This window comes from Rattus norvegicus, chromosome 16 (assembly GCF_021556685.1).
Source record: "Rattus norvegicus strain SHRSP/BbbUtx chromosome 16, alternate assembly SHRSP_T2T, whole genome shotgun sequence".
Taxonomy (NCBI): domain Eukaryota; kingdom Metazoa; phylum Chordata; class Mammalia; order Rodentia; family Muridae; genus Rattus; species Rattus norvegicus.
In genome coordinates, this window is record NC_141549.1 from 10,920,819 (window position 1) to 10,942,419 (window position 21,601).

Below are 21,601 nucleotides of genomic sequence, written 5' to 3' on the forward strand. Positions count from 1 at the left end.
TTTGGTCTTACCTGTGGTCCCGAGGCTCAGGTTTGCTCGTGGGGTGCTGCCCAGGGGCTCTCTGCAGCGGCAGCAACCAGGAAGACCTGTGCCGCCCCTTCCGGGAGCTTCAGTGCACCAGGGTTCCAGATGGTCTTTGGCTTTTTCCTCTGGCGTCCGAGATGTGTGTGCAGGGAGCATTCTCTTCTGGTTTCCCAGGCTTGTCTGCCTCTCTGAAGGTTTAGCTCTCCCTCCCATGGGATTTGGGTGCAGAGAACTGTTTATCTGGTCTGTTTCTTTCAGGTTCCGGCGGTGTCTCTGGCAGGGGTCCTCCCGCTCCTGGGCCCTCCCCCACGGGAGCCCAGAGGCCTTATACAGTTTCCTCTTGGGCCAGAGATGTGGGCAGGGGTGAGCAGTGTTGGTGGTCTCTTCTGCTCTGCAGCCTCAGGAGTGCCCACCTGACCAGGCGGTTGGGTCTCTCTCTCACCGGGTCTGGGAGCAGAGAGCTGCTCTGTTTGTTTGTTTGTTTCTTAATAATCACACAATATAGTGGTCTCCTCTGACCTGAGAGATATTCAGCAAGACACAATACAGATGCTTACAAAAAAAAAATGGTGCTAAAGTTTACATTTCATCTTTTCTTCAAAACTGCTATATGCTATATAAATTAGGTATAATAAAATACTAAGACAATAAAATAATTATAATATACTCAAATAATGTCATTTAAAACATAAATTATTTGTTTCATTTAATATATCAAGAATGTGTTAAGCACAGTTTTGTTTTATTTTTTGTTTTTGTTTTTGTTTTTAGCTTGTCATAGGCAATCAGACCTCATCCTGAGGTGGCCCAGCTTCATTCCCAGGACAGTTTTGCTGATCTGGGATTCCCACTCTGCTTACTACTTAGAACTGTGCCCTGTAGGCTTTGGACAGGAGGAGCCTGCATGAATCTTGCCTCATTGTCTTCCAGACTTGCTAGATGGCCTAGGGGAAATCTCTGGAGTGAGAAACTGACAGGCTGCGGCCATCCTGCCTCTTCCCTGGAAGGAAAGAGGCTGCTGGTCTTGGTCCAGCCTTCCATGAATTTATGCACTCTAATTTGTCTTTGTCTAATGCAAGCAAAGAGAAAAAAACATGTCCCTGAATGCCAAAGCTGCTGTTGAAAACACCGTCTGGCTTCTGTATATAGTTATTATCTCTGATCCTTCCCATAAACTGTATTGTGCTTTGCTATCTCCCCAGCGATATCTTCATCAGCGGCTGCCAACCATGCCCTCTGATCTGAACTGTGTTTACATACAACACTTTATAAGTATCGGGGAAGACAGAAGCATACTAAAAACAAACAAACAAATAAATATACAAACAAACAACCAAAAAGATAGTTTCACAGGACCATCAGTGTCCATAGAGTTTCTGTTTCCAGACCCCAGCACCACATAATTATTTGTGCTTTTCTCTCTTCAGTCTTAATATGACATTTAAATGTCATGAAACTAAGACCTCTGAGTTATTCTTATTCTATCCCTAGTCCTATAACAGGGCCTCATACTGGCAGATCCTCAAAAATAGGGGGTATTGAATATTGACTGAATGTAAAAGGAGGACCCTTGAGAAGCCTTGCACTGCATGGAGGAGGCACAGAGAAAAGGATACAAGAGAATTCTGAGAAATGGAGAAAGGGACAGAGGGTGTGTGTGTGCATGTACACAAGCCCTCAAGCAGAAAGAGGAAGGATAACCAGGAAGTGCTGCTTCCTGTGCGCAGTATCACCCTGAGTAGATTCAGACATAAGTCAGAAACATGAGAGTGTTAGAATGATAGTGGGTACATATATACACTGTAGTAGAGACTTTTATTTCTGAAGTGATGTATGTCCACATTCCTTATCTGTAGGGTTCTCCACTGCTTTCCTTTAGGAAGAATAATAAGAATAGTAGCTCTTCTGATCTAGATTATGGCGGTCCTGTGGTTGTTAAAATCTGTTTTACATGTTCTGTATATTGATTCCGCATGTTGCAACTGTATTTATCTCCATTGCCAATGTAAATATTTCTGTTAACATGCAAAGATGTGTTTACAAATTTTGTATTATTGATTTTTCCCATGCTGCAAACCCATTCATCTCTTTGTTAATGAAAATGTATCTAGAAGTAGGAAGATTGATTTATAGGGCAAGGTGTGGGGAGGAAGTGAGGTGAGAGCCAGCTGGGGAGACTGTCCTTGGCTGTGACTGAAGGGACACTATTCAATTTCAAAGAGGTTAGTTTATAGATGGAGGAAACTGCTCTCAGAGTTGAGGGAGGTTTGTGAAATCCCATCTGTAAGACTCTTTGAAGTACTCGTGGTCGTCAGCTATGATTTCCAATGGAGAAGCCTCCAGATCAGTAGTTCAGGATGTGAGATAGAGAAAAACAGTTCAAGAGAGGGTTTTAGTAGAGGCATAGAATGTAAGGTCTCTGCTCAAATGTAAACTTAGAGAAGAGAGTGGGCTTAGTTGTAGGAGGATTTTAACACTAGATGTTATCCAAAAGAAAGACAGGCAGAGGGGCTGGAATTCTCAAGGTGAACATGCTTGTACTATGTCACTTCGCCAGCTAATTAAGAGCCAAGGAGCTAAGGGCATGATGTCTATGATGGTTTGAATATGCTTGGCCCCAAGAGTGGCACTATTAGGAGGTGTGACCTTATTGGAGTAGGTGTGGCCTTGTTGGAAGAAGTGTGTCACTGTGGGAGTGGGCTTGGAGACCCTCCTTGTATATGCTGGAAAAAGTCTTCTCCTAGCGTCCTTAACATCAACATGTAGAACTCTCAGCTACTGTAGTGCCATACTGTCTGGATGCTGCCGTGCTCCTGCCTTGATGATCATGGACTGAACCTCGGAACCTGTAAGCCAGCCCCTATTAAAGGTTGTTTTTTATAACAGTTGCCTTGGTCATGGTGTCTCTTCACAGCAATAAAACCCCAATTAAGACAATGTCTCAGAAGCCATTTGTCCCAAGCCCTTGCCCTGTGCTTTCTACTTTTCTTGAGTGGCCTTTTGAAGGAGAAGCTTTTTTGATCACAAAGCAAGTTGGAGTTCTGGTGTCTCCATATCCCATCTGTGTTCAGATTTGTTCTAGATCATTCCGTTTGGTATCATAGAAATCTGAATTGGGCAGTGTCGATAAGGTGCCAGTTTAGGTGATGATAGGATTTGCCTGTACCTTGGTGGGGAGGTAGAAATAAATTGGGGTATGGGCTGTTTTCCTTGAGAGATAGATGGGCAAATGAAGAGGTAGGCTTTGATTATGTGATCCTGAAGGTTGATGTATGCTTCCTGCCCATGCTTTCTTCCATGCGGTGCGACTATCCCAGCTACTATCAAATATTGGTTTACAGCATTAAGGATAACCTCAGAGGCTCCAAAATGTGTCAGTGTAAAGAAAATTTTAGTACCCGCCTTGGATTATTGTGAAGGAAAGGAAGCCAAAGCTCAAATTCTCTACTTTTCTCCCTGTCCTTTCCATTGTCTAATGTTTGTAGTAACCTGTTTGTCTGTAGCCTGTGTCTGATGTCTGGATTCTGTCTGTCCCTATTGCCTGTGTGTCTAACAAATGTCATTGCTTTGTATCTATTGAACAACACATACAGCCTCACATTGGGAAGAAATGAGGGATACTTTCGAGAAAAGTTTTAACAAAGTTTTATAAGAGATTGAGTGACTGACCCCAACTGACTCTGACTCAAGTTAACAAACAACACTGCAAACATTCTGTTCTCAAGCAATGTCTAAATGCCAGTTTAAATATGTATGGTGGGTAATTACTATATAAGGTTGCTCTTGACTATTAGCTGTTTTCATCAAATGCTTACCCCTTTCCCTCCCACACGCACACACATACTGCTCTAAATTAGAGGCCTGGAAGAGGATGTAATTTGAGATGAAGTCTCTGTATTAGTTTAGACTACATCAACTGATTACATGGGAAGTCCGAGGCAAGGAAGGTTGGTCATTACTTAGTTCTTTTAAAGGCAAGTTAAACAGCCTGTGTATACTGAAGGATATTTAGCTAAGTCTTAAGTGACCTCAAGATATACCATTAACTCCTCTGTGAGGTCCAGCAAATGCTCTAGTCTTTAATGTAAACTGTATTAGCATACTACCTTCCACTCTACCATGTGGGCACAATGATTTAAACACTGGGGCTACTTGTTGACAGTCTGACAGAAAAGCAGACACTGAACATGAAGAAGAGCTGGATGTGTGCCTTGTGATCATTAATATTCACCAACCCTGAGAAACAGGGATAACTTACGAAGGCTAAGCCCTCAGATATTAAATGGGTTGCCTTGGTCAGTGTTTCTGGAACCTAATTTATTAGAGCCACTTGGAAACCTATGAAAGCTCGGCAGCCTAGCACCAGCCCAAGAGTTTCTGAATTGTTAGATCTGGGGTTGCTGTCAAGAATTTGCATCTTTCCTCATGCCAGGGGAGCTGCTAGGACTCCAGCTCCGAGGCCCACATGAAGGCTGAGGGAGTCCATCAGATGACTGGGATTTTCTGGGACAGGATTGCATCCAGAGCCTCCAGCTTTCCAAAGCTCTGTTGGATGACTAGGATCACTCTGTAATGTGCAGCCCATGCGACCCATGTTTTCTCACCCATCATGGCCTGGATAGCTAACTTCTTCTGTTCCTAGAATGTTCTACTCATTGGTTCTTGCTTAGCTGCCTCCACCTAGGCTATAGGAGTCAGCTAAATCCTTCTTTAGCAGTCCCTTTCTTACATATGGCTCCCAATTTAGGGCTCCGCTCCTGGGCGTTCAGGGGTCCCCTATGCATCTCACTCCCCTCACATTGTTCGCTCAGTGCTGCGTTTTGTTTTGGTGTGGTTTGCTTGTATCTTGTTTGCTTGTTTGTTTTCAGTTTTCTCTCCAGCTAGTCACATATGTTTTGTTGTAAACTTCACTATTCATTTCTTGCCTTAGGTGTCGCTGTTCTTGGCCTATTGGACATCTAGGAATGATTTGAGACAATAGCTGGTTTAGTTATTTTATCGAGGTGCGTGTTACACACTGGACTGACAGAAGTCCAAGCTGAGATGAATGGGTTTGCCCTCTGTCTATCTTATAATGCAAGTGCCTGGATGCTTGTGGTCACTTCTTGCTGAAAATAGTAGCTTCAGAAAAGGAAAATTGTATGTACTGCAGTGTAGTCCCCTCCTGGTGAAACTTCCTTCCTCTTTTGGATGGGGTTCCTGTCCTCCTTCAGCATCTGTCTTTTGTTGCTCACCAAGGCTCTCTTGGCAGCCTTGTTGACTGGCTGTCCTTAGTCCCCATTATCTTTCCCTGTGAGCCCTTTCTAAAACGTTGTGCTCTGACTAAAGGAAAACTGCCCATGGAGATACGGTTTTAGGGTGTCCTTAGACAGGCCTACCTCTTCCAGTCCTTTTAGGCTTAGACCTATTGTGTGATGAGCAGAAATGATCTTGGAGTTCTTTGCTGAGAAGGTACGCGTCGGTGATTAGAGAGATCTCTGTATAGAAATCTGTGGCTATAGAAGGCAGTAGGCAGACCATGGTCAGATGATGAAGCTTGCAGGGTGAAGGTGATGTTTGAGGAAGAGAGAACAATAAGCTCTGTTGGGACAGAAAAGGAGATAGAGCCATTAACATTCAGGCTGCCTGCTTGTCAGCCATGATGTTCCCTGAGCCTCTGGCCAGGAACACCATCATGAATAAATCCTCAGGAGAGGGGAAATCTCCATTTCAAATGTGGGAATAAAACAGGAGATCAGAGCTCCCTGGAAGTTATGCATTCGTTCCATACTTGTAGAAACCGCAGTAATTTAGAGTAGTTCAGTATTTAGACTCAACTGTGTAATTCATCCTGATGCCTCCCATTCATCAAAGCTCGTATTTGTTTGTATTACCATGAGAAAAATTAAAAAAAAATATGTAGGAAAAAGAAGATTTCGCTTCCTTTCATTGCAGACAATTTATAGCAGAGTTACAACCCTTGGGGCCCTTCAAGCAAAGGAACATCTTGCTTCAATTAGGTATAAATAATGAACAATAATTAGGAAGATTTCTTCATCAAATTTGTTATTTTATGTTTCCTTTCATCTGCAATGTGTGGAAATGAATCCTGAGCTCTATTCCTTGGCCAAATAGCAAGGAACAAGGGAATGCTATCGAAGACAACACCACAGTAGAAGAGAGCAACTATACACTCCTGGGCCTTGTGTGCCTGCTCTGCAGGCTGCTCCAGCCCTGGGCCCAGGGCCATGGAGTCGGGATGAAGGGGCTTCAGCTCTCAGGCTTCCAAGTTCTTACATCTGGTGGGTGGGGGAACCCATGTGTATAATGCTAGCTCAGAATCATGACCCCCAGCTCTTGGCCACTGACCCCATCAGGTAATTTTCTTTGGCTTGAGCATGAATTCTAATTTCATTTTCAGTATGAACCCACTGCTACAGGCTCTGCTTCTAGCCCTCATCTTAAGATTTGGGAAGTGAGGTATAAAGACATTTGTGAACTTGTCCAGGTTCATTCTGTTAGTGACAGTGGGGTCTAAGAACAAGAGAGCAGCAACTGGACTCCAGAGTCACTACTTTTCCTTACTAAGGAATGGTGCTCTTTGAAATAGCAGTGAGAGGGTGCATCGATGATAGCCTTGATGCTATGGAGACAACCTAGGGAGACTTGGGCTGGGGATGGCTTTGCAGTTAGATTTGCAGAAGCACACAGGTACATGAGTGAGGTAAAAGGCTTCCAGGTAAGGGGAGAGGCATAACATCGTAACTTAGATGAGAATGGGTGGCACTTTTTACTTTCAGGTTGGCAATGGTGCTGACCATGGATAGGGAAAACCACTGTAGATGGACAGAAGGCAGAGGTTGTACAGATGAGCCTCACAAGATTGTTTGGTATACTGATCAGTCTTTTTTTATCAACTTGACACAAGTTAGGAAGATTTGGGAAGACAGGCATTCAAGTAAGAAAATGCCCCAATCAGAGGGCTTGAAGGTAAGACACTGGGAGATTGTTTTGATTAGTAAGTGATATGGAAGGGTTCAGTCAACTAGGGCAGATGGTCCAGGGTTGTGTAAACATGTAAACTTGGCAATCCATGGGGGAGCAAGCTAGTAAGCAGCATTCTCCCATGATTTCTCGTCAAGTTTTTGCATCCTGGTTCCTGCCCTGACTCCTCTACATGTTAGACATTAAGCTATGCGATGAAACAAACTCATTCCTTTCCAACTCCCTTTTGCTCATGTTATTTATTACATCAACACAAAAGCAAAACAAGACAGTTGGGTTGGTTTTTCCTAGGGCCCGGCTCAGCGGGAGGAACTGATAGTGGTGTGGGTTAATAGAGAAGATACTGAGACTTTCAGAAGAGAAATGAGGAAAGAGCGATTTTGTCAGACCCTGGGCAGAAAGCTGAGATTCCCATTGAGGTTTTTTTTTAATTTTGAAAATTGGCCTGGTATATAGTGATATATGGCATATGTCAGACTAGGTACTGTTTTTCAAGGAGCAAATAAGAGTACAGTACTGATTCATTCTTCCTACACTAACTACTGAGAGTTCCTGCCTTAACAGTGGCTCAACTGAAGAGCCTTTGATGGTCCGATGGTGTGAAAAAAACAAGCACTAGAAACTGCATGTTGAGTATTGAGTCTGAATCTCTTCCCAGGCTAGTAATGTGTGGAAAGATTCTCTCCGGTGAGCAATGACTGGATCTCCAAGTGGACCATGTGAACCTGGGTGAAAGGTGACCCATTATACAGCAGGCATGGCATTCCAAGAGTTAACATGAGAAATATAGATGTACTACAGTTGGGAAGGGGCAGGAAGGGCTTTTCAATGTAATGGCATTTTCAGCTCACAGTCGGTTTGCTACCATGCAAAGCAGAAAGTCAGAAGTATATGCATTTCCCTTTCCAGAAAGAAGCCAGCCTTTTCTCTGTCTGTTATCAGGCTGCTGAGGGCTTCCAGAGATGCTCCGGTCTTCTAACCTCTGTCTTGCTGGAGCTGCTTGTTCCTTCTCTCCGTAAAAATGAATCCAGGCTATCCCAAGTATTGCTCCTTAATCCTCAGTATCTTCTAAATACCTTTCAATGTTTAAAAAAACCCACCAGGAGATCCATGTAAAAGCACAGTTTTCCTTACTTTTTCAAAAGATTAAATTGGTTGCTAGGTACTGGGCATCAGTACTTGGCTGGAATGCCACATATCGGCACCTTTTGGAGGGATACCTCTTAATTGAGTCAGCATCATAGTTAACCCCATCTTCATCAGCCATCTTACCTGCTCATTGTTGGGATGCTCAGGGCAGAAGCTGTCAATAATTGTTATTCCGTGTTGCCCTGACTCTGTTATATTATGAGATTTCCTGCCTTGATTCATATTTTTGTTGCTGGACTCCAAGCTTTCTAATGGCAGAAATCATTTCTTACTTATTGGTTTATGCTTTGAGCTCAACACAGAGCTCAAAGATGTTTCCTATTGAGGAAATCTGTGACATATGGAGGTCTGTCTCCAGGCTAAGGGATTGATACATTTAAACATTGACGGTGAGGAATGTGGATAATGGGTTAGTACAGAGCCTGGAACTCCGGGGCAACTCGCAGCCCATTTTATCCTTATAATGTGTAGTATGCAGCAATCGCTAACATTTAATTTTATTGCTTTTCTGCCTTTCAGAACATTTCAGGACCTGTCCAAGCAACTGGAGATGTCTTATGGCACTGTCCGGGACTCTGCTGTCTATGAGTACTTCAGAGCCAAGGGGACCAATCCCCTGGAGCAGGATAGCACTTTTGCTGAGCTCTGGCGGACCATAAGCAAGAATGGAGGGGCTGACAACTGTGTGTCCAATCCTTCAGAAGGTATCAGGAAGGTAGGCAAGAGTTGGTATGTGGGTACAGGTGCTGAGATAAGGACCTGGATGGATTGGATCATCCTTTAGACCATAGATATCTTCTCTGAAGCATGTGCCTGTAGAAAAGCTACTCCAGTACTCTGCAAGTCGATGCCCACTTCTGCCTGTAGAAACAGAAGGGCTATCAGTAAATACCTTCTAAGTTTCCTTGGGAAAGTTGATCAGGGGAGACAGGTTAAAACAGAACCTTGAGCCGATCTCCATATAAGCTGTTGGTCTTGTGGTATAGTGGCCCTACCCTTACAGGTGAGAGCACTGGGTGAAAACATAACACCAAGGGAACAGGCAGAGCATCTTTGGGTCAGATGTACTCATGGTGAGTTGATCAGGATACTAGTATAGGGAAGACCACGTGTGGGCCAAAGATGATCTGAGACCATCTTTGGGGTGTGCTATGGAGAAGAGATGTGTTTTGTGGATCTGGGAAGAAAGGTGGTTCTGGGGTGGAGCCTATACTAGAGAAGGAAGACTCCAGAGCTGGAGGTCCCCGATGCTCTCTTTCTGTTTGCCTTTCTGTTATGATAAATACCATGACTAAAAGTGACTTGGAAAGGAGTGGTTATTTTTTCATATCAATATTCCAGTTTACAGTCCAACTTTGAGGGCAGTTGGACAGAGATCAGAGGCGGGAATTAAAGTGGAAACCATGGAGAAATGGTGTTTGCTGTGTTACTGTTCATGGCTCAAGCTTAGTCAGCTTTTTAAATATAACTCAGGTCCACCTTCCCAGGAGTAGCACCATTCATAGTGGTCTGGAACCTTCTATTTAAATTACCAATCAAGAAAATTGTCCTCACAGACATGGCACAGGACAATTGTTGGAGGCAATTTCTCAAGTGAGGTTCTCTCTTCTCAGGTCACACTAGGATGAGTTAAGACAATGCTAAAATCTAAACAGGGCAGTTACCAGCGGTTGTCAAACATTGCTCCTTTATTCAGCCTGGTTTCCTACAATGATGTGCATTGAGCATTGCTAGATCAACCAGACGAGTTTCAGAAGCACAGAGTCTAGCTTATGGTTAGACTCTGAGTCCTTGTCACTAAGGGCTGGCATTCGTTGCCATGTGCTGTTCTGTGGCTCTTAAAACTTGATGGGGAGAAAGGAAGTGGGATAAAGGCAGGTGTCTTGTGACTGCCACGATTGCTGCTGGCATCCTTCTGTCCAAATATCCTATCATGTGACAACTACTATCCCTAAAGTCACTGATGAGGGATATAAAAGCTCTGAGTGGCCCCAGAGAAACACGGTAGAATCCCATCCCCACCAAATACGTAAACTCACTTAATCCCCTCCTTGGTCTTTCAATAACTGTCAGGCCTTTCTGCACAGTGCCATGGATGTGAGCTTGACTCGGGTAAATTTCTGGGGCCACCCAGTAACACTCCTGGCTCTCCATTAGGAGTTCCCTCCTTAAACCTTCTAGTTCTATCCATGAGAAGACCAGAACATCCAAGAGGATAGGCCTCAAGTCTGGGTAGGAAGCTTGGTGTATCCTGGCAGAGCGCATTCTTCGTTCCATGGCCTCAGTGTGTGGTGGGTCATAACTGGGAATGTATTCTTGCACAGCTATATGCAAGGAAATGTTCACCACATGGTTTTCCTTTGCCCTCTTGTGAGGCTGAAAAGCAGATCTGTGTGATCCATGTGTGTATGGATCTCAGTTCTAAGACTCACCAACGATATGCATGGAGCATCTTTCCTGTTTTCTTATTTTCCCTGTCTCAGAGTCCAGAGAGATCTAAGTAACTCCTGTGTGTGGGTGTCCTCAGAAATTTAAGAGTCTATAAAATATATATATATATATATATATATATATATGTGATAGAATCTTTAAGTCTCTATATTTAACTAGAATAATAAAATGTCACATAACTGTGCCATTCTCATGCCTACAACATTAGGACTTCTTGAGTTTTGTGCACTAAATTAGACAGTCTATCCAAGTTAAGCTTCTGGGCTCTCTAACATCCCTGGCTGCCAGTCTTGTGGAGGCAGATGTCTTCATTTGGAGATAATGAACAAAATATTGGCTAACTGAGTGTGAGTGTGAGGCCTGGGTGAAGGCCTTGGAGTTCCTTTTTGTGGCCTTCTCTGTCTCTCAGAGAGGGAAAAAGAGAAGAGGAGAGGGAGGGAGGGAGAGAGAAGGAGAGGAGAGACAGAAACAGAGACAGAGACAAAGAGAGAAAGAGAAACAGTGAGAGAGGCAGAAAGAAAGTTCTCCATCCATAGAGTATCTGCAAAACCTGATTGAAATAACACTACATGCAGCAACTCTTAGGAAAGAAAAGAAAGCTACTTATCAGGAGACACTTTAAGGAGGGAATGGTTACAAGTCACGTAGTCATAGATGATGAGCCCCAAGAATATATGAGAGGCTCCTGCAAATCAAAAAGGAGAAAGCTCAATCAGCTTAGTGAAAAATGGGCAAAAGTCTTGCACAGGCCTTTCACAGAGAGGCAACACATATGGCCAATGATCACAGGAAGAGATGCTTAAAGTCATTAGTGTTTTATGAAATGCAAATTGAGAGCATAAAGATATATCATTTTACACCAATTAGCCTGGCGCAAGACGAGAGATGGTAAAGAGGATACACAGAAACAGGTGCTTAATTGCTGGTGGGAATGCACTCAATACAAGCCCTTTGGAAAAGGCTTTGCCATTCTGTTAGAGAATGAGACGTCATGTACTCTATGGCTTAGCAATCCCACTCCTGTGTATCCACCCTAAATAAGGTCCACATGAACTCCTGGAAACAGGGAGGCCATGGTAGCATTGCATAGAGAGCCCAACCCCTGGACACAACCCAAACAGCCTCTAACATGGAGAAAAACATCTTTAATAAAATGGATGAGATACAGCTGCTCTGAATGGTATGGATGGATCTTGGCAGAATAATATTGAATGAAAATGCATTACACTTGATTTCATATGGGTCAGCTAATAGAAAATAACTTGTACCATCATCCCCTTTAAAAAATGTATAAAGCTCTCTCAGATACACATCCAGTGTAATGATAAAATACAAGAGTCACCATGGTAATTGTCATATGGGAAGCATGAGCAGGAGAAGGAGAGAAGCTGTTAGTTATTGATGAAGTAAGTCACTGTTAGCTTTGGATACACAGTGGTTTTATTGGTTTTATTCTCATATCACACAATAATAAGTAGTAAATGACTCAATTGCAAAAAAAAATAACATGAATAGGCATCCTAAATCAAGGTCTATGACTAATATAATTCTCTGTACCCATCTATTTTCCAAATAAATGAATGTACAACAAAGCAGGCCGTCTGACTCCCTAGCTATGCCAGCTCTTTCCTTCTAAGTCCTTAGGCCTGCTTTTGTAGAGACAAAGTCAACACATTTTACTAAAAGCCTCTGGCAGGTGGCAAATCTAGAGATGGGGTCACTGGGGAGATCCTCTCCCTGAGTCAACCCATTTGCTGTCTTGCAGGTGAGTAAATCAGTATAAAGTAACAGCAAACCATGAAGGATGAAAACAAAGGATCCTTATCAGAGGTCATTGCTTTGTGATACGGAACCTCAGCCTCTTTGATCCATATTACATTTATGACATCATGTTATAAACCCCCAGATGACTTCAGGGTCACAACACCCCCTCTTACATTTGAATCTCCAAGGGGGAAATTGTCTGCTAGCACTACCCAGACATTCAGGCTTTTATAACCAGTGTCATAAAAGTGAGTTTATAGTAATGCTGGAAAATGAAGAATGCTATTTTTTTCTTTTTTATTGGAAAATGATCTCAGATTCCCTACCATATCCTTTCTCTTCATTTGTCCATATACAAGGTCTGAATGGAAAAGCTTTCTCTCTGCCCCTGTGAAACTTTCCTTCCCGGCATGAAGATTACATATTTGGTAACCTTATGGGTCACTAGACTACAGCAGAGTAGACTTTATGTGGCTGTGCCCTAATTGAAGACCATGCCCTAAATCTAAACACTGTAAGGGAAAATTGACAAATAGGAAGATATGGGTTACAGCCTAACATCTGAATAAGAGCAGCTCTCTCAACACCACTCAGAGACTGCTTGCTACTGAGCCCTGCAGAGGCTAAGAGATGCTCGCTAAGGGACTTCTTCTGGAGCCTCCTTTAGCCACAGAGGGGCCATCACGTTTCTAATTTCCAGTTGCTCTTTGGTGATTCCAGCTCCATTTCCAGACAGCGTGCAATAGTGGAGCAATGTCTAATTGCCACTAAAGTCAAGGAGCTTAGTGCCCGGGCAACGTCGGAGAAGTGCTATTATTTTTTATTGGGAAGTACTACAGCTTTTAATGACCTGAAACCAACTTGGGTGGGATATTGCTTAGCGAGAAGCAATCCCTTTTTATGGTAGCAGAACTAGAAAAAAATCCTGTCATGATTGCTCCAAAGCTGAGTCTACTGCTTCATACTCAGTACTACGCAGGCAAAGAAGAGCACAGACCTTCCTGGGTCATGCAGAAGACAGTGGGAGCAATCGGGAAAGAGAAGAAATGTTTATTTACGAAGAGAGTACAGTACATGCTTTTGTAGAAATCTGCCAGGCAGCTGGGATGTCTCAATAAATACTGCATTGCATGAGTCACTGTTTGCTGTCTGTAGGAGCAGAGGCAGAGGAATAAGTCCACGGTTCCTGCTCTCCATTAGCAGGTACTCTCCTTAGGTTCTCCGATGGAAAAAGCAGGAAGACATGGCCAAGTTTATTTGTAGACCTACGTCTTGATAACCTTCTCTCGGGAGGAATCCTTCTGTCATGAAGGATGCATGGCAGGTAGAGGTGGGAGGGACTGCCTTCACTCTTCTCAACCACATAAACTTATCAAACCAAAGGAAGACTGGTCAACATTACCCACACTTCATTTAGGTTGCATTCTGAAATTATCTCACTAACTAGTTGCTTTCCTTAAGGGTCTTTCATGCAGCCTTAGTTTTGGTTAATCTCTCTTTCATACCCAGCCTCCCTTGCCATTCTTGCTCAACACTCTGGCCCTCATTAATCTTCCCTCTTCATGTGTCGTCTACTATCCATTAACAACTCCTCCTCCTCCACCTCCTTGTCCTTCTTCTTTCTCTTTTCATCATCATTATCATCATAATCATCATTTTTTATTTGGGATGCATGAGAGCAACCCTCTCTATAGCTTTTTGGACATCCTTCCTTTGAGTGATACTTGCCTTTCACTTCCTAATTTCCCCCATAGTTACCCATTTCTCTCTGCATAAAGGCCCTTCTGCATTCAGCATTCAACCCACTCCATTCGTTCATAAACCCCGCACCAGCACCAAGGTGAAGGGAAGAGCACCGAAGGGGTGGTGAGAAGAATGGAAGGACTGGAGGATAAGATGTGGTGTGACGTGCTGGTTCTAGGCATGACAAGACTATCACAGTCATGACCTCTCAACAGCTCTGGTTACCTGCGCAAGATCTAGCAAGCTGGTAAAAATTCCTGTGTAGGTGGATAGATCATCTCTAGACCAAGCCCACACCAAGAAACTGTTGGCAGTGGATGGTTGCTAGGGGAAGGAGGGTCACTCTTTACTGAGGGTGTGGCCACTAGCAGGTTTTTCACGCTCCATGAATGCACAGGTGTGCAGCTCTAGTTGTCCCTAGTGGGTTATTTAAAAAATGATATATGAAGTGGGAGGAAACAGAGAGAATAAGAGGGAGCTAGAAAGTGGAAAAAGTAGCTGATTGTGATCATGTTTCATTGTAAACCTATATGAAATTATTAAAATTGAAGAAAAATTAACACAAAGACCCATCAAAGATCAGCAAATCTCTGCCACATGGTTATAATTCAAATATATTTTTGAAAATACAATTTAACTAAAAAATATCACCCATTCGTAAACATTTCGTTCTATCTTTTTTCCTAATAATCCAGCAGAGTTGGTAGAGACCACATGGCTTATAAAGCTTAAACTAATAGTTATATATCAGTTTGGCAGAGAAATGGCAATTGGCTTATAGCAGAGCTGTGGATCATCCATCTGCTCATAGGCATTGCTAGTTATCCATCGCCTAGAGTTGTGCATCGTCTAGAAGTTCACAGGGACCTCTTAAGCGCTTCAATCTATCTATGCACTGTGTTATGCTCCTAAGTTTCTCAAGTAGCTCATTAGCTGGTGTTGTGCCACCTAGGAGCTCATAGATCCATTCAGTAGTTCACTCTCTACTCGTTACACAGTAGCTCATGTTTTAAACCTTGTCTTAAGGGCTTCTATTGCTGCAATGAAACACCAGGACCAACATTAACTTGGAGAGGGAAAGGTTTATTTGGCTTACACTTCCCTGCTTCTGAAGGAAGCCAGGATAGAAACTCAAACAGGGAAGGAACCTGAAGGCAGGAACTGATGCAGAAGCCATTTAGGGGCACTACATACAAGCTTGCTTCCCATGGCTTGCTCAGCCTACTTTTTTCTTTTTTTATTGGATATTCTATTTATTTACATGTCAAATGTTATTCCCTTTCTGGTTTTTCCCTCCAGAAACCTACTATCCTATCCTCCCTACCCCTGATTCTAATGAGGGTGCTCCCTCACCCACCCACCCAATCCCGCCTCCCCGCTGTGGCATTCCCTGAAACTGGGGCATCAAGTCTTCACAGGAAGGCCTCTCATGACATTGATGTCAGACAAAGCCATCCTCTGCTGCATATGTGGCTGGAGCCATGGGTCTCTCCATGTGTACTCTTTGGTTGATATCAGCCTACTTTCTTGTAGAACTCAGGACCACCAGTCCAGAATGGAACCATACACAGTGGGCTAGGCTCTCTCCCATCAATCGCTAATTAAGAATATGCCCTATTGGCTTGGATATGGTCCTATCTTATAGAAGTGTTTTTTTAGAATTGTGGTTCCTTCCTCTTAGATAACTTTAGCTTGTTTCAAATTGACATAGAACTGCCCAGCACATCCCTGTATCACGTAATAACTCATAGGCCATTTGAATAGTTCATGGTTTAGCTCTCCAACATTACAGTCACATTCCATAGCTCCTCATCAATCTTTGTACTATCTAGGGTCTCTTGGGCACGTCTAGTAGCTCTTTGTCTTATCTCCGCCCCAACTAGTATGTGGTCTCTGTCTTTCTTGTTCTTTCTGGTCCATCTCAGGTGGCCTAAGAACATCTCCATCACTGAACTAGAACCCAAATTTTGTGCTAGCCTAGTACAGTCTGACCTTAAAATCCATTGCACACCCTCTGAGAACCAGAGATGCTTTACAGACACTATTGTTACATTCTAAATAATCTAATTGTCTCCTAAGAAAGGGTGAGTGCCCAATGTTACACAGACAATAGTGGAGCTAACAGGAAGCCAGTGTTGCTGGTTCCTACAGGCTGGCCCTACCATTTCAATCCCCCACTGTGTTTGCCCTTCACATATGCACATAATTTTCTTTCCTTCCTACTTGCATACTATCATAACAAGCTATATGCCTGGCTGCCATTTTGAAATTTATCCATCCTTCCATGTGTCACAGCAAAGATTATTTAGATGTGTTATTTTATTTGTGACTCCCAAACTATTAAACTTATCAATTGGAAAATTCCAAGATAACAGAATTGAGCTTGCAAGTGGTTCAAATTTATATGATAATAACTATGTCACATGAAGTCAGACTTCAGCATTGCTGGTGGAAATATTTTTTCTTGAGTTCAATCAACCCCCAACAAGTAACATCCAACATAGCCCAATGTCTGTACAGGGCCACACTCATCTGGACTGCCAAATGGTTATGGTTTTCCATAAATCAGACCTAATATTTAATAACATTGTCAAACAGAAATATAGTGTTAATAGTTTAAATGTCAATCTTTACAGCTCATTGAACCCTTTGAATAAATAGACGAGTAGCTTGTCTCAGACCTGGTGGCTGGAGACAGTAATTTTTCAGAGATAAGTAGCTTTTGAGGCTACCATCTTCAAATAAAGTATTTTTACCTCTTTGGGTATATCACTGAGGTCACAAACTAAGAGAACTAATGCAAGGAGGATATAACGCATGTATCTTATTTAATCTTTCACTACCTAATGTTTGTTTGGGTACCACCTATCAGCAACCCCCTCTTCCTTTTTGCTCTATGGCAAGGGCTGCTCTCACTGTGTGTACCCCAGCTGAGTGTCAGGCATGAAGTCTATGGGGGATAGGAGAGGTAATCCCTGGAAGGACTGCAGTCTTCCGCTGAATCATTAGAAGCTTTAGAACTCCATAGCACTGACATTTGGCATGAGCTAGGTGATGGGGGTGGCTATGTATTTGGCAGCATCTTGGTCCTGTGGCATAACGGGAGTCCCTACTAAGAAGAGAGAAAAGTTGCCAGGAGAGGCCCCTTCCTTGTGCTCTGGGATGTTTGATTCAAAGACCACGATAGATAATAGGGAAGGTAGTTTGACCTCCTCAGAAAAATGGATGTCAAGATGCAGGCATCTCTCTGCAGTAGAAAGCAATAACACAGCAGTTGCATGGTTTAGGACCTAAATTATGTCTTTTATTTGCTTCCAAGTTAGTATGGAGTGGGAGTCTCTCAACACCCTCCTTCCTGAGCCACTCACAATGGGTGATCAGTTTTTCATTTCAATATCTTTTGTATCGGCTTTAAAGCACTTTACCCATTTTGCAAGTTGAATAGTATCTTCTCTTTACTCATTCATTTATTCATTTATTCCCTTATTCATTCATTAAAGAAGTGCAGGTTGAATTGATTTTGCCTAGGAGTTCTACATGTGAGTATAAAGTGCATGTAATTTTATCTGTGGCTTTGAGCAATCAAATTCACCTTGTTGAATCATTGGTGAGACTTTAGGAATGTCTGCTCAGCTGGAATTTACTCTTAAAATGGAATACTTTGCTAAAGGCCAACACTGGAAAGAAGTAAAAGTTACAGTGCTGATAGCCACAGTGTCGTGGGTCAGTCTTATAGAACCTTCATTGAGTGATATAAGGTAAACATGTAGTTTATATTCTGATTCCATTTATATGAACCCCACGGAAGGTAAGCGTAATCCTGCTATGTATTCTGCATGTAGAGCATGACCAGAGAATGTTTGAAGGTAATGGAAATGTGTATTTTGCAATTTACCAATATGTAAAATTGAAAAAAAACCCTGAGGATTGTAGCCCAAGATATTCAGTAGCTGTAGGCACCTTGTTTTAGCATCTTACCATGTGCTAGGAAGAGAAAATTAAAGACAAACAAGACTTCCATAAGAAACAACTGGCATGCATGGAATACAATACACACAGATCTTGGTCATCTCATGAACTTAGGCAAAAATATATCTCGTCACTTCCAAGCATTCTCTAGTCCTATTTTACACTCAGAATACACACAACAATTACAACATTCACCTTTCTTATGGCTCACATGTGTATGGATTGGGAATATAAATATCCCTTTTCTCCTCATGGACTCAACAAAGTTTCTGTAAGACTGACCCATGTCAGTCTTTTTGGCTATCAGTATTACAGCTTTTCTTCCTTTTGTCTTTGGCTTTTTGGAGTAGTATTACAATTTACAAATAATTCTCAACCTGTTTATGGACTTTGACTAGATCTATCCTTGAAATTTAGGGCTATTATGAATAGGACAATATGAATTTCCCATGTCTCAGGCGGAGTTGGGTTTTCCTTTTTCTTGACTAGATACAAAGTGGTGGTCCTGCAGGACCATGGGGTAGGTATGTCATACAGAGGGCCTGTCTGGTCTTGTGCTGTTCCACACCCCCACCAACACCACGTAACTAGTTTAAGTTCCGATTCCTAGACATCCCAACCAACCTTAGCGTTGCCGGCTTTGAAATCATAGCCAATTTTTAACTCTTTGACTAACAGTCAACCCAGTGGGTGTGAAAACCTACCTCACTAATTGTTGTAAGTTGGTAACTACTGATGTTAAGTAGTTTTTCATGTGCTCACTGGGTAGTCATACATCTTCTTCAGAAGGGGGAGCTCAAATGTTTTGTTAAATTTTATTAGGCTTTTCATCTTTTCATTGCTGATTTATATGAGTTTTTAATGTATTCTGGATATACGTCCTCAATTAACAGTAAGTGCTACAAATATAATTCTTAGAGGGTGACTGGCCCATTCATTTTCTTAATGGTGTCTTTTGAGAAGTAGAAATTTTTAATTTTGATAAAAATGCTATATATTATATTTTTTGCTTTCTTATGGTTAATCCTTGTATCTTGCCTAAAAACTGTTGAACGATCTAACAGTCAACATTTCTCCTAGAAGCTTTAATACTTAGTATTATGTTTCATCTAAGTATATGTCTTTATTTGAAATGAGGTAATTATCCACATTTACTTATTGTCTATACTATGTTTGCTTAAATTTGCATCATTTGCTAAAATTATATTGCTATGCCAATTCATAAATGAGAGCCTTGATTGATAATCAGAGGCAATACACACGTTGGTCTGTTTCTTGGTTCTCTATATCCCCTGGTTATCAGTCTGTTTCAATACCATTACAAAAGTGATCACTATAGTTTTACAGGAATTCTATAAATTAGGAGCATGAGGCTTTCATTTTCTTTTCAACCTTTCAATTTCTCATATAAAATTGTTTGTGAGCCTCTGAAGTCTTCATTTCCATTTAAGTATTAGAATTGTCTTGTCAATTTCATCAAGAAATTTGCTGAGATTTGGATGGACATAACATACATGGAGCAACTGGGTGAAAATATATCTCCTTATAACACTGAGTCTTGGCTGTGATCTGCTCTGAAAAAACAAAATCAACCAAATTTTACTTCATTGTTTTTCACTGTTGTTCCTATTTTGATTTCATGTTTTCTGAAAATCTTTTTTGTTTACTTTATGTCTGACTTTCACTGTAGATCATTGATTTTGTACATGTGTTCTTTGCCGTTGTAAGCATTAGATCTACTCATTTCACTCTGAGCACCATTTTCACTACATCTTTAAACGTTTTATATACTGCTTTTTAATTCTCATTCGGTTCAAAATGTGAAGTGTCTTTAGGTAACAATACTGTACTGAGCATTTAAAAAGAACTAGAAGAAAGGATCTAGAAAATTCTATCATGAGTATTTGAGATGATAAGCATAATTTACTAGATTTAAACATTATGTAGTATGGACAGGCATGATACCCCATTCCATGTATATGCTGCTTTTATGTATCAGTTAAAGTTTCAAAATGAAAATAAAATGTTAATCATTTTTCGAACGAAAAATGCGACTTCATACTACATTTTACGTCCAAGTGTCCCTATTGAATTCCAGTAGACAGAAACCAGTGGTCGTGGTTTAGTTTTGACAAGGGCGCCCAGCACAGATTTTGATCCTTAGCGAGCAAGGTTGGAGAACTGCTATGATAGTTTTCTCACGCACACACACACACTTTCCAGTTCAAATGGCTCTGTGCTTTTCCGTTTTGTAGAGAAAAGTATGAGAGTGCGCGGAAAGACTGTCAAGCAGGAAATTAAACATACGGAAAGATAATGGAACTCAGAGGGGCAGAAAAGGAAGCTGAACTCGGTGTGAACAATGCCCATTTGTATTTCTACTAAGTGTACAGTGTCCTTGTAGGAGAATGATGGGGATATTTTCCCCGTTGGCATCTAAATCCCTCTCTGTGATGTAGGGCTTCACCCTGCCGAGTTCTAGAGGCCTAGGCAGCTAAAGGTTCCTGAACCCTCTTTTCTCACCTTTAACCTTGGAGGTGGTGTACTCCACCCATGTGCACAGAGCCATCCCCAGTCTGTGGCACTGGTAAAAATAAGTGATTTTGATAGGAAAGTATACAGCCTATATGCTTACATTGTATACATAATATCTAACAATTAAAAAAATGCTAGGGCCAGTGAGAAGACTCAGTAAATAAAATCATGTGGCATGTAAGCTTGATTAGCCAAGGTAAATCTTTGTAGACTAGGAGAAGGAGAGACACACACACACACACACACACACACACACACACACACACACACACACACACACATATATATTAAAATATTTTTGAAAAGTTAATTTAAGAAGCCAGAAAATAAAGTAAGCAGAATAAGCCTAATTAAATCCCCTTTTTACAGTAATCTAAATATGAATCTAAGAATTATTTTATTTAAATTTAATCTTTTGTAAATTTGTACCAAATGTTTACATACTTATTATGTTCTAAAATGTGTCTTATCTTTACTTTTACAAAGTTCAGTCATTAGTGCCTAACTAACAATTTGTTAAAGAGATATAAGGCAATTTACCTAAACATACCCTTGGTTGTCATTTGGATAAATTCAACTTTTTTTACACATGTAAATGTTATTATAATGAACATTTTTATGCTTAATTTTTTCTTCCAGTTACACTTATTTCTGTAGGTTGAATTTCCAAAGGTAAAGTCATAGTATACAAAAAAGTGTGAATGTTTAAAAACTCTTAGCAAAATAATGTTGAGTGTTATGAAAAGCAGAGGTTGAGCAAATCAGATAGACACTTATTTAAGAGTATTTTTAAAAATTCAAAACTGGGTAAGTCCTCTCACATTTGCCCAGTCAGCACTAGGAAGGTTGAAGCAACAGAATTTGTGAGTCCCAGGCCAGTCTGGGCTGCATACTGAGACCCTGTCTCAAAATAATAAAAACCAATCAAACAAGCAAAAATAAATAAATAAATAAAAACAAAAACAAAAACAAACAAAAAACA

At 41.5% G+C, this 21,601-nt stretch overlaps 1 protein-coding gene across 2 annotated transcripts in view; it reads left to right on the forward strand.

Annotated features, from left to right (window-relative positions):
* The window catches only part of Grid1 (glutamate ionotropic receptor delta type subunit 1), a 753,495-nt gene that overhangs the window by 690,839 nt on the left and 41,055 nt on the right, over positions 1–21,601 (forward strand). For both annotated transcript variants that reach the window (NM_024378.3, XM_087589197.1), the window contains 1 exon segment: positions 8,677–8,872. In NM_024378.3, the coding sequence (NP_077354.1) occupies positions 8,677–8,872 (196 nt within the window).